The sequence below is a fragment of the Dermochelys coriacea genome, chromosome 1 (assembly GCF_009764565.3).
Source record: "Dermochelys coriacea isolate rDerCor1 chromosome 1, rDerCor1.pri.v4, whole genome shotgun sequence".
Classification (NCBI taxonomy): Eukaryota; Metazoa; Chordata; order Testudines; family Dermochelyidae; genus Dermochelys; species Dermochelys coriacea.
The window spans coordinates 334609939-334623780 of record NC_050068.2 but is presented as its reverse complement, the minus strand read 5'-3'; the positions used below and the strand labels follow the sequence as shown (position 1 = coordinate 334623780).

At 39.8% G+C, this 13842-nt stretch overlaps 1 protein-coding gene across 1 annotated transcript in view; it reads left to right on the top strand.

Annotated features, from left to right (window-relative positions):
• SEMA3E (semaphorin 3E) overlaps nucleotides 1–13842 on the top strand; it is a 241742-nt gene that overhangs the window by 214206 nt on the left and 13694 nt on the right. Inside the window, exons 11-14 of the mRNA XM_038409046.2 lie at nucleotides 2716–2938; nucleotides 5361–5452; nucleotides 7856–7897; nucleotides 10823–10989. Of these exons, the coding sequence (XP_038264974.2) occupies nucleotides 2716–2938; nucleotides 5361–5452; nucleotides 7856–7897; nucleotides 10823–10989 (524 nt within the window). The remainder of the gene's footprint in view (nucleotides 1–2715; nucleotides 2939–5360; nucleotides 5453–7855; nucleotides 7898–10822; nucleotides 10990–13842) is intronic.

Here is a 13842-nt window from a genome sequence, read left to right as displayed (position 1 = left end):
TTGCAATGATCCCAGTGCCCTCTCCATGTTTAGTTAATTCTGAGAGCAATAGTGACAAAAGAAAGTGACAGGTTACAGAGTAGCAGCCGTGTAATTCTGTATCCATAAAAAGAAAAGGAGTACTTGTGGCACCTTAGAGACTAACAAATTTATTTGAGCATAAGCTTTTGTAGCTCACAAAAGCTTATGCTCTAATAAATTTGTTAGTCTCTAAGGTGCCACAAGTACTCCTTTTCTTTTTAAAAGAAAGTGACAAATCTTGCTCACCTCTGTGAATCAACATCTATTTATGTTGGCTTTGGATGAGACTAGGTGGAGTCTATAAATTGGGGGAGAAGAGCAGTTTTAAATCACACAAATCCAGAGCTCACATATTTGGTAGAGCTACACTGGTTCTGGCAGACTCTAGAGTCTGTAATGTCTGCTGGAAGTATTGTTTTGGTCATGTGAGTAATCAGGCTACTACCCCTTTGTCACATCTAGTGTATTTTTACTAAAAAAGAAAAGAAGTACTTGTGGCACCTTAGAGACTAACAAATTTATTTGAGCATAAGCTTTTGTGAGCTACAGCTCACTTCATCGGATGCATTCGGGTCTTCTGAAAACAAGACCAGCTTCCTCAGAAATGGTGTTGAAGGGAAACTTTAGAGGCAGCTGCATCTACCAATTCCTTTCTAGAGTTTATTGTTTTTAATTCAAAAATAAAAGCCTGCAAAGGATCGTTTTTATCAAATCTCTCAGTTGGAACTTTGCAACGGAACTTGGCAATGCTACTCCATGTGCTGTGCAGTCTAGGGAAAGTAGAGGTTCGGCTTGTCTGATAAACCCCAAACCCTTTCCCTTTATTACAAACAGCTGGTGAATCTCCATCCTTAGGCTGATTAGACAATTACTTCAAAGTCAACACTGAGCATTCATGGAGCCAACCCCCATAAGTGGAAACAAACAGCTCCCCCTTTGACAAGTGCAGGAGCTTGTTATTGTCAGTTATAGTTGGCTGCAAGTTTAAAATGACCATTTCCAGTAAACATTAAGAGGGTTTTATTTCGTTTTATTGATTGAAAATCCAATTTAAATAGGGAGAGCCTGCTACTGTGGCTTTTCTTGAAATGCTTCTGAAAACCACACTGTCATGTGGAGATTGGGAGGAAGTGAATGTTACTGAAATATTTCCAGCTTGCTCATAAACGGTTTCAATTAGAGATCATAAGGCAAATTTGAAATGAAGAATCTATGTTAAGTCAGGGGACCTTATCCTGTTTTTACATAATATTTAAAAATTAATTTTTATGGATAATTGCACAGTTTAGTCCTATAAATAAATTTAATCCAATCAGTAAATTCGCTTCAATCACTGACTTACAATGTGCTTTGCCAAATTGTAGACTGATCAAAGCAAACATTGGTATTTCAGGGTAACCTGTGATATATAATACTGTCATTATGAGGTAGAAATGAGAATTAAATGCAATACCACTAAGCATCTTGAGATCAAGAATTACTGCTGGTGCTGTGGGATTCATTTTTAAATGTGCTTAATTTCCTATTATGGTACGTTTTGCAATCAAAATTAAACTATAGATTGATACCAAATGTTGCTGTTTTGCTCATTTTACATGGCTGGCTGTACTGAGTAGAACACTTCTTTCTTCCTACTGTCTTATGATTAATCAAAAAAAGCCAAGAACCATTCTGATAACATTTTCAATCAAAATTTGAGGGGAAAAGAGGCACTACACTTTTGGTGAAAAACTAAAAATGTTGATAATGTACATTTTTCATCAAAAAAATCTTTTTACAAAAAAAGCCATTTTTCCCATAAAATAAACCTCTCTGGATATGCCTGAAAATGGGCTAGCCTACCCAAGCTAGTTTGCATCCAGCTAACTCGGTAACAATTGCATTGAAGACAGCTCAGCACAGTCAGTAAAAGCCCAGCATGAATCCTGGGTATATCTTCGGCTCACTAGCCTGCAGAGTCTGAAGCCTGTACTGCATTGTTTCTGCTGTTGCTACCCATGTTCGCTGTATTCAAGCTAGCCCATGTAGGCTAGCCTGGGCTCAGCTTTTGCTGCGTAGACATGTCCCATGTCTGGAAAAAAACCTGATTAGCTTTACTGCTAATGTATTAGAGACATGGAGCTAATTTATTTCTGTAATACGTTATGAGAAGTCTTAACACTGGTGGGAAAACTTCCTTTATGTAAGTATATGTGTGCATGCATGCACACATTTATATATACACACACCTGTGTGTGTATATGTACATGTGTGTGCTATATGGGTGTACACACATATGTAGATAGATACATACTGTGGTCAAGCTCTCATTGTAATTAAAAGCAGAATCTGGCCCTCAATATACATTAGGGACCAAACCAGAATGTCTTTTCCTTAATAAGAACTAAATAAACTCCTGTTGACTTCAGCCAGAGTTCTGTTTGAGCAAAGACTCAGCTCATTAGCAGATCTTTGCCCCTGCTTCCTTCTCATTGCTAGTCACCCACTGCTCTACTGCTTGGACTTTGCCCTCCAGCAGTTCCATCTTCTTTCATGCCCCCTTTATTCCCTAATCCCTCAAATGTCCATGCCGTCTCTCCTCCTGGGAGCTGTGGAGAGTCAGCATCCTTAAGAATGAGGCCTATACCATATATCATCTATGCCAGCATTAAAAAAAATCCATGTGTATAACCAACCTATCACATGTTTTTACAGTGTGCCAGCAAAGTCAATGGCGGTCTGTATGGTACCACCAAAGACTATCCTGACGAAGCTGTCCATTTTGCAAGGAGCCATCCACTGATGTATCAGCCCATCAAACCTGTTCATAAAAGGCCAATACTTGTGAAAACCGATGGCAAGTACAACCTAAAACAAATATCGGTGGATAGAGTGGAAGCTGAAGATGGGCAATACGATGTCTTGTTTATTGGCACAGGTAAATAAAAAAGATGGCATCTTATCTTTTTTCCTCCCACTTTCAACAAACCTATTATACCTCTCCAAGATTAAGCTGTTTCTGTTTGATAGGCGTCAAGGTGAAACCACAATCCTAATAAATAATCATACTCAACATTTCCATAGCACATTTTGTCCGTAGAGCACCAAATGCAAGGAGAGATTACAAGTCCCCGTTTCACGACTGGAGAATCTGAGGCAGCGATTTATCTAAGGTCATTGAGCAGACCTGTGGCAGAAATAAAAATAACAAGGGCTGGAAAAAAAGGATTAAAAACTGGAGCCTAGGTTTTTAAGAATGGGAACCTAAAATACAGTTCCTGCAAAGGGACCTGATTTTTCAAAAGTGCAACTCCCAGTGATCACAGGTCAGTGCCACACCTGAGACCCAGATTCAGAAGATTATTAAAATAAGTTGTCTGATTTTTAAAAAAGTCAGTGCAAGCTGCTGGCTTTATTACTGAATCTGGGGACCACACATCTAGAGGCTGGTGTTAAATAGAAGCAGTCAGTTTTTAGACCTACACTGTGATGCAGTACGAGGAACTTGTCATTGGAAGAAGTGATTGCCCCATCCTGCAATTCAAAAATAAGCTGCGAAAAGTTTGAGAGTTTTGCCAAGTTTTTAGACATCCCTAATACATTTTGATTTCTCAAAATACCTTTTTTTTTTTAGCACCCATAAAACAACTTTGGAAAAGGTCAAATATGTCACAAGTTTTCATATTTCGAAGTCTGGGCAGGCACACAGAATGGTAACATCCTTTAATGCCTAACTGTTCTTCGGAACTTAAGAAAACATAAATAAGGCCTGGAAATAGACTCAAATCTTTGCAATATCAAACTTGTCTGGAAATGATTGAAAGATTCATACTTCTAAATTTTGTCATAGCAACAGGGATTACTTGCCACAGGCATTAATGGCCAGTTTGCCAAACAAAAATTTAGTGCAAGCTATCTTTTAACTAATTAAATTTAAATGGAAACCATATTTCACTGTTCAAAGGATACAAAAGAAGTGTACTTGTAGAATAGGAGGGCGTGCTTTACATTAATACTGTTTTCTAAACTTTTACATTTTGGTTCCAGTATATGGTGAAATTAATCACATGCCATGTTCCTTGTCATGTATACATCTGTGCTGCATTTCATAACATTGACTGTATATTTTATGCTTTACACTTGTATATATAGTAAAACTTGCATGTTCAGAAAAGCAAATAGGTCTCTGATCAAGCAAAAGCAAAGCTGTAGCCAGCAGAGTCACTCACCATAGTTAAGTAGGTGCTTAAGTACTCTGCTGGACTGGCGCCTCACTGCAGCTTATTCTTCTCTTTATAATTTGTTCTTTGGCAACAAGAATTTCCAGCATAGCAATCTTGGGTTTGGCAACTTTGAGCCCAATCATGCAGTCTTTACCTGGCAAAAAAATTCAGGGGTGCCCTTGGTATTATTTTGCAGGAAAGGGTCAATCTTCCTCTATCTGGATCCAACACCTGAAGTGTTCATGTGGTCTAACTATGAATTGAGTTGTTTGAATGGCTTATCAAAGAGGAAGTCTAAATTTCAGGGTTAACATTCCACAAAATGCTTGTCAGCTGGATTCACAGAGGGATTTAGTTATGAAAATCTGAGCTCCGGACAGTAATTCCTTTTAGCTGTTCCCTCCAAAAATGGACCTCTTTGATCCATTTTTTCTTTGAGAAGAGGTGTTGGAGCCTACTTGAATGGCTCCTTTTTATGTGCATCTCCTTTATCTCTCCCTGAACCTTTTTTCCCCCCTGGTTAATTTTTTGTCTCCTGTAAATCAGAGATGAGTGAGAATAACAGGAGACAGGAAGCAGCAATTGCTGCTGATGATGACAAACTCGCAGCCTTGGAAACATAAGGGATCTTTAATAACAGGCAGCAAGACAAAATGAAGCAGAGTGAGTCCAACAGTTATTCCAATGTGTTAATTTATTGTAACACAACTGCAGAGGGAGGCAGTATTGTATAGTGGATTGACCATGGAACCAAGAGTCAGGGCAACCTCAACTGTGTTCCTGATTCTGCTACTTGCTGGGTGGTCTTGGTCAAATGACATAACCCTTAAAGATTTCAGGCCCAGATCCTCAAAGACATTTAGGCACCTAGCTCCCATTGAAGTCAGTGGGAGTTAGGAACCTGAATACCTTTGAAGATTTAGGCCTCCATTTCCTAATTTGATGTCACATGTATTTTTGTGTTCAAGATTCAAAACCAAAGTGGATAATAAAAGAACTAATAATATGATATATATTTGCAAATTTGGTAGATTTTTATTCAATATCAGTTTAAAGAAGATATTTTGATCTTCATCAACTGACAAATTAATACTACTACCGGTTATGAATTCTAAGGTGTTTTCTATTTGCTTCCAGATAATGGGATTGTGTTGAAAGTCATTACAATTTACAACCAGGACACAGAATCAATGGAAGAAGTGATTCTTGAAGAAATGCAAGTATTCAAGGTACATGCCCTATGTAAGAAACATATATCCAACTGTCACAAATCTAAATTAAAATGCCTACAGTGTATCAATATGAGTGAAAATACAATATCTGTGTGTAGTGAAACCCTCTGAGACTCTAGTTTTTTCACAGGAAATCTTCATTATAAACAGAGGTTTAATTGAACCAGAGTTGCACACTGAATACTGAAAGAGCTGAAACAAGTCAGGAATTTCACTCTATGATTTAAATCACAGAAATGCAGAGCAGCAATGTTCTCGAAGTCATGTAGACCATTGTCTCTTGCGAAGGCAGGCCCAAGTAAAACTAGACCATCCCTGAGAGGTGTTTGTCCAACCTGTTCTTAAAAACCTCTATTGATTGATTGGATTTCACCGCCTCTCTTGGTACCTATTCCAGCATCTAACTGCCCTAATAGTTAGATAATTTTTCCTAATATGTAACCTAAATCTCCCTTGGTGCAGATTAAGTCAATTGCTTCTTGTCCTATCTTCAGTGGACATGGAGAGCAATTGATCAAGGGCTCTTTATAACAGCCCTTAACATATTTGAAGATTGTATCAGATCCCACTTCAGTCTTCTTTTCTCAAGATTAAACATACTAATTTTTTAACTCTTTCCTCATATATCAGGGTTTCTAAACATCTTATCATTTTTGTTGTTCTCCTATGGACTCTCCTATTTGTCCACATCTTTCTTAAAATGTGATGCCCGAAACTGGACTCAGTACTTCAGCTGGGGCATCACCAAAGCAAAGCAGAACGGCAATTACCTCCTATGTCTTACATAATGATACTTCTGTTAATACACTGCAGAATTATATTAGCCTTTTTCACAGCCGCATCACATTGTTGGCTCATATTCAATTTGTGATCTGCTATAACTCCTAGATCTTTTTCTGCAGTAACACTGCCAAGCCAGTTATTACTCATTTTATATTTGTACTTTTGATTTTTCCTTCCTAAGTGTAGTACTTTTAACTTGTCTTTATTGAATTTCATCAACTCCAAATTGTAAAGGTCATTTAGAATTCTAATCTAGCCCTCCAAAGTGCTTGCAACCCCTCCCAGTTTGGTGCCATCCACAAATTTTATGAGCATACGCCCAATTCCATTATTCAAACCTTTCATGAAAATGTTGAATAGTTCTGGACCCAGGACAGATCTCTGCAGGACCCCAAGCAATAAGTCTTCCCAGTTTGACAGCAAACTATTTGAGAATGGTTTTCCGACCAGTTATGCAGTTTAATCTAGACCACATTTCCCTAATTTGCTTATGAGAATGTCTTGTGTTCAGACAGAGCCTGTAAGATTTTAGGCTAATTTATAGGTAGAAGACTAACTACTTGATTTTATCCCTCCCTAAAAATAGTCAATTAAGCATCTAAATGGGTTAAATTGCAAGCATAACATTGCACCCAGGTTACTGGAGATTTAGTGAAGGTCCAGCTAAAAACTAGGGCCCAGAAAGAGAAATTTAGTCTATGCTGTGGGCCAAATCTTGAGTCCCTGCTTAGAAAAATTTCTTGTTGCATTCAATAAGAATTTTGCCTGATTAAAAATCAGTTTTTGGTGTGTAGCAAACTAGATATAATGAAATCCTATCCACTGAGGCACTAAAGTGCTAGGACTACAGGGCTTGGACCAGTAAGTGGGACCCAGTGTAAGTTCTCAGTATAGTCGATGAGGACTCTGTTCTGCCAGTGTCACAGGAAGTCTGAGAAAAAGACTAAGGGGGCAATGCCACAAGCTGGAATGCCAGATTATTTAATCTTATCTATAGTCAGCCTGCCATGTATAAAGAACACTCCGCTTGTCATATTGAAGTGAGACAAAAGGGATCAGTGAAACCAGGACTTGACATTATGATCAGCACGGGAACTGCCGTGCCCCCATTAGGTTTGATATTGTTCTCTGAATTAAAAATGTATGGTTTTTAAAAATCACTTTTTATAAAAATAATAGTTCTCAATTTCCTTCATTTACTTCACTTTGACAAAGAGTCCTAGAGAAAATGAGGGTACTTCACATGGTATAGAGAGGAGAGCCACATACCTTGAGTAAATACAGGTTACAGAATAGCAGCCGTGTTAGTCTGTATTTGCAAAAAGAAAAGGAATACTTGTGGCACCTTAGAGACTAACAAATTTATTTGAGCATAAGCTTTCGTGAGCTACAGTGTGCTTTCGGATGCTGTAGCTCTACAGCTCACTTCATTGGATGCTGTAGCTCACGAAAGCTTACGCTCAAATAAATTTGTTAGTCTCTAAGGTGCCACAAGTACTGCTTTTCTTCTTGAGTAAATACTAATACTCTTTCTGTTAAATGTACAATCATCATAAACAAGGCATTTCTTTTGATTTCCATGTAAAGCAAAGGACCAATCTCTTTTTTTTTTTTCAGGTGCCAGTTCCTATTATTTCTATGGAAATATCTTCAAAGAGGGCAAGTATTTTTCTGTGTTTAAAATAACATGACTCTGTAACTGAAATGTGGCAAATATCTAAACTGTATATAGCTGGGTACCATATATAAAGAGATCCGGTCAAGTAATATATGCTAATGTTTTAATATAATCTCATAGTTAATCATACTCTGCTTTTTACGAAACATTTAGGTTTTTCATTGTTGAATAAATCTGCAGGGTTCACATTAGCATGCATTTCAAAGCAAGTGAAAATCAATCTAATTCAAGAGTTGCTGTCATAGTAATCACACAGGGAATCGCTTGAGAGACAGGGACTTTTTTGCTGATAAATTTGAAGTGATTGAGCAAGGGAGAATGGGGATTTCAGTGTAAGGAAGCCTCCTTTGTACTCCTCACCTTCATATTCAGTTGCCCCGGAGAGTGTTGGGCATGATTTAAATCATAGTTTCTGAGTGTCCGCCAGAGAGGGTACGACTCAAGCGATCTCCATGATTCTCCTAGCTCTTTCTCTCATAGGGCACAAAAGACCCAGCTGGGAATCTCCATATCAGTCCAAGCTGGCCCCAGATCTTCATTTTAACAGAGGATGGCTGAATATCAGTTCAAATGATTGGTGTCGGTCTTGTTGGGGGAGGAATTCTAAACTGAGTCCATGGCTTTCTGGGCCAGAAAGGGCTGAGCACCAGCCAGAAAAGGCTGTTGGGGGAGACCCCTTTCTCCCTGATAAACAAAAATCTGGTTGGTATGAACAAGATCAGGACCAACCCTCCTTCTCATGAGGCCACTGAATGTGGACGTGGGCAGCACAAAGGAGGCTCTCCTGGCCCGGAAATCTGCATGCTCTCGTGGCCAATCACTTTACATTGAGCAGCAACAGATTTTTCCTTAGTCCCTGTTTCCCTCAAGTTATTCCCTGCTGTGATTATTGTGCCAGCAATTCATGAGTCAGATTGATCTTCCACTTGCTTTGATAATATGAACCCCACAGATCACAGTGAAAACGTGAACGTTTCATAACGAAACAGAGCATGATTTAACTATGAGTTCACATTTAAATATCACACACTATTAAATGATCTCGCTCTTATATGCACCTATATGCAGTTCACATTTTTGTCACATTGTATACACTCACATGTGTATATGTTATAGGCGGTGCAGGTAGCAACACCTATGGTTGCCCTGTAATTCCCAGTATAATACCCTGTTTTCAGTTGCTTATAGTTTTACCAAACTTTAACTGCTTTGTCTGAAATTTTTCATGCCAGGGAGTTTGCCTTGGACTGACTTTAGATTTTCAGCAAAAATGGTTCAGCCATTTCTGAGTGTGAAATAAGGGGAAAATACATTGTTTCACCCATGGTAACAAATTGGTTTGAAAGTATTTTTAGAAGTGCTAGCATTTCCATGTTTTGGAGCAGGGACATAAAATTGGGCACAGAGGTCACCCTGGCATCAGGGATGTGCCTTTTGCAGATCCCATGAAAAACACCCCAAAATGGCCAAGTTATGAGTCTTTGAAAAAAATCTCAGTTCACACACGCTCAGTTGCGACTTGTTAGAGTTTGGCTGGTAATTCTCAGAAAATTCCACTGCACTGAGCATGCTTCAGTCCCATACAATGCCCCACCCCTCAGAGCAAGAGAATTTGCTCCACCAGAGCTGCAGGAGCTGAGCAGGTCTTTCCCTGCTATTGCTCCTCCCAGCGACTATGGTCCACTGTCATGCCTGGCACCGAAACTTAAATCAGGAAGATTGTGAGTGTGTGTGTACTCTCAATGCCACTCCCGGCACACACCTTTCTGGCACCCCTCAGCACGGAGAAGAAGGAGGAAGCAGCCTGACTTGAGTGCAGAGAGGTGAGGTGCAAGGAGGAGAGCAGGAGTAAGGGTTACAGGGAGCGGAGATAGAAGCAGATGAAGGTAGCTGTGATCTCATCAGGAGCAGAGATATGGGGAAAGGAATGGATAGGAACAGGGGAGGGTGAGGGGATAGCAGCATACATGGGGGCAGGTGCAGGAGCAGATGGGAGGAAGGGATAGGTGCAAAAAGAGGCAAAAAGGTTAAGAACTGGGCAGGGGATAGGAGCAGAGGAGTGGGACTGAGGCAGGAGCTTGGACCAGATGAGGGAGAGAGGCAAGAGGAAGTGGGGGCAGGACCCTGGGCTAGGGGGAAGAGAAAATATAGGAACAGAGGTGGGGGGAATGGAGTGGAGGGGGGGGATAGGAGCAGGAACTGAAGAGGGAGGAAGTGGGTTGAAACAGAGTTAGACAGGTATAGTGAGGAGAGAGAAGGGTTTTCTAACCGCTAGAACACACTCCCCTACGGAGCCTAGAATTGAACCCGGGAGTCCAGAGTCTCAATGCTCCTTTGCTGTCTCTCAAACAGCTGTGAAACCCTCTGGCAAAGTTTGTCTCATCCCCATCTTGTGCTGGCCCACAGAGATAATAACAGCATAAATCTGCCAGTTTTTTGATTGGCTCAAGTGCCAGAGCTCTGTGCTGGGACTCTATAGGTCCACATCCTGCTGATTACTCACAAAGGGGATTATTATGGTTCCACATGATGGAATTTCTGTTTTTCAGTTTGCTTTTTTAAACACTTAGAAAATTACATCCAGAAAAACTACATTAAAAGAATGTTAAAGTCAAGCACTTTTAAAGTCAAGCACTCAAAAGTTAGGAAATGACAGATTGCCTGTGCAGTCTTAATTCTGCCCTTTTCTGCATATGCATTATGTGCGTCCTTTAATTATATGACCATATACAATTATATGACCTGCCTCATACAGTGCACAGGGTAGCTCTCCAAGAGGGCAGACGGGAATTAAGCATGCATGGGCAACTGTAAAGCTGGCATTTTCTCAAGTTCAAGTGGCCAATGACCTTGTCTTTTCCTAGTAGATGCTCTGTCCATAACAGTGTGTGCTACATTTTCTACAGCAACAACTGTATGTTGGATCTGAGACTGCCGTAGCACAAGTGAAGTTCCATCAGTGTGACATGTATGGCACAGCCTGCACTGACTGCTGCCTAGCAAGAGATCCTTACTGTGCTTGGGATGGGGTATCCTGTTCTAGATACTATCCCACAGGAATGCAGGCAAAGAGGTGAGAACTGTATTTTGCTGCGAAATCCTCTTTGCATAATAATTATTTAAAGAGTTCCTATTGCAACAGAGATGGTTTCCTTTCTCCCCTTCATATAAATAACTGAACAATGATATACTTTAGCTAATGATTTATTAACCCAGCCTTAGGGAATACAGAAGGATATAAATGAACATGCTGACATGCACAGATGTTAAGTGCACACACTTCTTAGGAGCTAGACACACTGAGTGTTAAACAAATGTCTGATGTTCCCAATGCTACAGCTTGAAGACATGACTTCATTCTCTACAATGTGCAATAATTTATTTGGATTGTATTAGATGGTGAACTATATAATGCAAACATCCTATAAAAAAGAAAGAAAGAAAGTAAATATATTGAAGCCAAATATCATTGTAAGACATATTCAAACAGTGCCTAGCTCTCTATCAATATATTGTAATGATTATTACATAAGTCAGCAAAAGGGCATATTATTTATGATACAGTCCTTTCCTTGATTAACTTTTAATTGCTACTTCTGCAAAAACTTGCTCATATTTATTAGAACTACAGCTTGGCCATTTTCAACAGGGTTACTTTGAATTAATGCAAAGATGTTCCTTTTGTACTGAGAGGCTGCTGAAAAAACAGTGATGATGATGCAGTCCATGATCTCTCCAAATCCACCAGTGCTCTCCTAAAAACAAAATAAAACACAGGCCTATGGTTTTTCTTCATCCACGATACCTCATGCTTGTCCTCCTATGACTCTGGAAGCTTGGTATTCTCAAACCCGTTGCTAACTGTCGGTAGGCAAAATGAATGCTTCTGTGATTTTTGAAAAAGTAATGGGAAGAGAATTGGATAGCACAATCTTTTGGATAAAATACCTCATAGCCATAAAAGATTCAGCTAAAGAAAGAATCTATCAGAGCATTCTGTCTTTGCAAGATCCAAGTTAAGCTAAGTTGGAATTCCATGACATGTCTACACATTGCATCGGATCCTCCTTGCATAACTCTTGGAAGCAGTCCCAATGGAGTAAATGGAGACCTCTCACTTGCCTAAAATGAGAAGAATCTGGCTCAGATTGATAGTCCTGGAAAGTATTGATGGAAGAGATACATCATTCGTTATATTCTGGGCCAGTGAGCAATGTTCCCTACAGTATAAGCAGGAATTGGATGATCATAATTCTATTGCAAATTAGTTACTCATCTAATCATGTAAATGCCCTGGAGATTCCTGATTAATCTATTTAACTAGGAACTGTGTGGTGCAGATAGCCTCATGCTGTCTTGCTAATGCACCTCAACAAGATTCTGGAGGGTCTGTCTCTGGAGAGGAGAGAGTAGTTCAATCTCTCCATTCACTGCTGTTAAGTGCTAGCTATGGTAATGGAGGCTTTGTGATGTCCACTATTAACTGGACTTGAGACCACAAACTTATTTCACATGTGGGAGGTCACTGAACAGATAGTAACAACTTTGCTTCACTATCCAGCTGGTTCAGGGTGGAGAGACTGGGCCTGCTGGAAAAAGTAGATCTCTGTAGAGAGTATGGAGCCCTTCACCCTGCACCACCATCATCTTTCAACACTTCTGGGTAAGATGCAGGTCTGTGGTGGCTGCCTGCATTCTGGACTCATGCAGAGATGTTGACTGCTCAGCACTCAACACCCCAGAAGATGTGTATTTGAGTTAGGGTTAGCCATGTCTCTGTTCTCCAACTTCCCCCTGCCTTGTGGGTGGAGGGCTGCCTTATGGAGTAACCAAAGGCACAGCAAAAAACATTGGTAAACACTCATGCCCTAACACATCTGGAATGATTGTGTTTGTTGCTGACAGCCCCAATGACATCATGCCACTCTCCGCCATTTTCATGCGGCACTCCCCTTCCTTGATTTGGTCCTAATGCTAGCCTAGCAGCTTGAATTTGGCCCTAATTGAATGGAAGTGAATACCATATATTTGGGTTGGGTTTGGAATCTTAAAATCAGTCATAATTAATAGTGCAAACTCAAGCAGAACCACATCTGGGTAGTTAATTCCACCCCTTGCTTAGATCATCTGCTATCTCCTTTAAAACTTAATGAGTGTAAGGCATGAAGTGTGTTTAGACAAACATGAAATAGACAACCTGCAGGCTACTACATGTTAAGTATGTTGCTAAAGAATGTTGTTACTGCTTCCAGGTTGTTCTGGCTGCTCAGTACTTCTGTTCTTGAAGCTTCAGTGCTATCAGCACTAGAAGAGTGCAGCCTGCTAATTCAGCAGACCTCAGTGTTATAAAGAATGAATGACCACAGGCATTGTTTGGTGACAAAGGCACTCAGCCAGGTTTATAGAGCTAAAGGTCCTGGCTTCTAATCCCACAACCATGATAACTACATGGTAACTCCAATTCAACATTGTACTAGAGTGCATTGTTGTTTTTAAGCACATGTGTAAGTCTATGCCTATAGAAAACACTTAAGCATGCGATTAACTGTAAGCATGTGTTTAAATCCTAAAATGGGATTAAGCATATGTTTAAAGTTAAATTGATGTTTAAGTGATTTGTCGAATAAGGACCTAAATGCTAACCCCAAAGTCAACATGGTATTAAAAACTAAGATGAGTGAACATGAGTGGCTGGTAGTAAATAAGGATATTACTATAATAGGAATCACAGAAACTTGGTGGAATGATGACACTCAAGGGTACAAAATATATAGTAATGACAGAATAGATCATGCTGATGGTGGAGTGGCACTATATGTGAAAGAAAACATGGAGTCAAATTTGTAACAATCTTACATGAATCAAACTGTACAATGTAATCTCTGTGGATATAAATTCCATGACCAGGATGGTGATGGTGATTGTG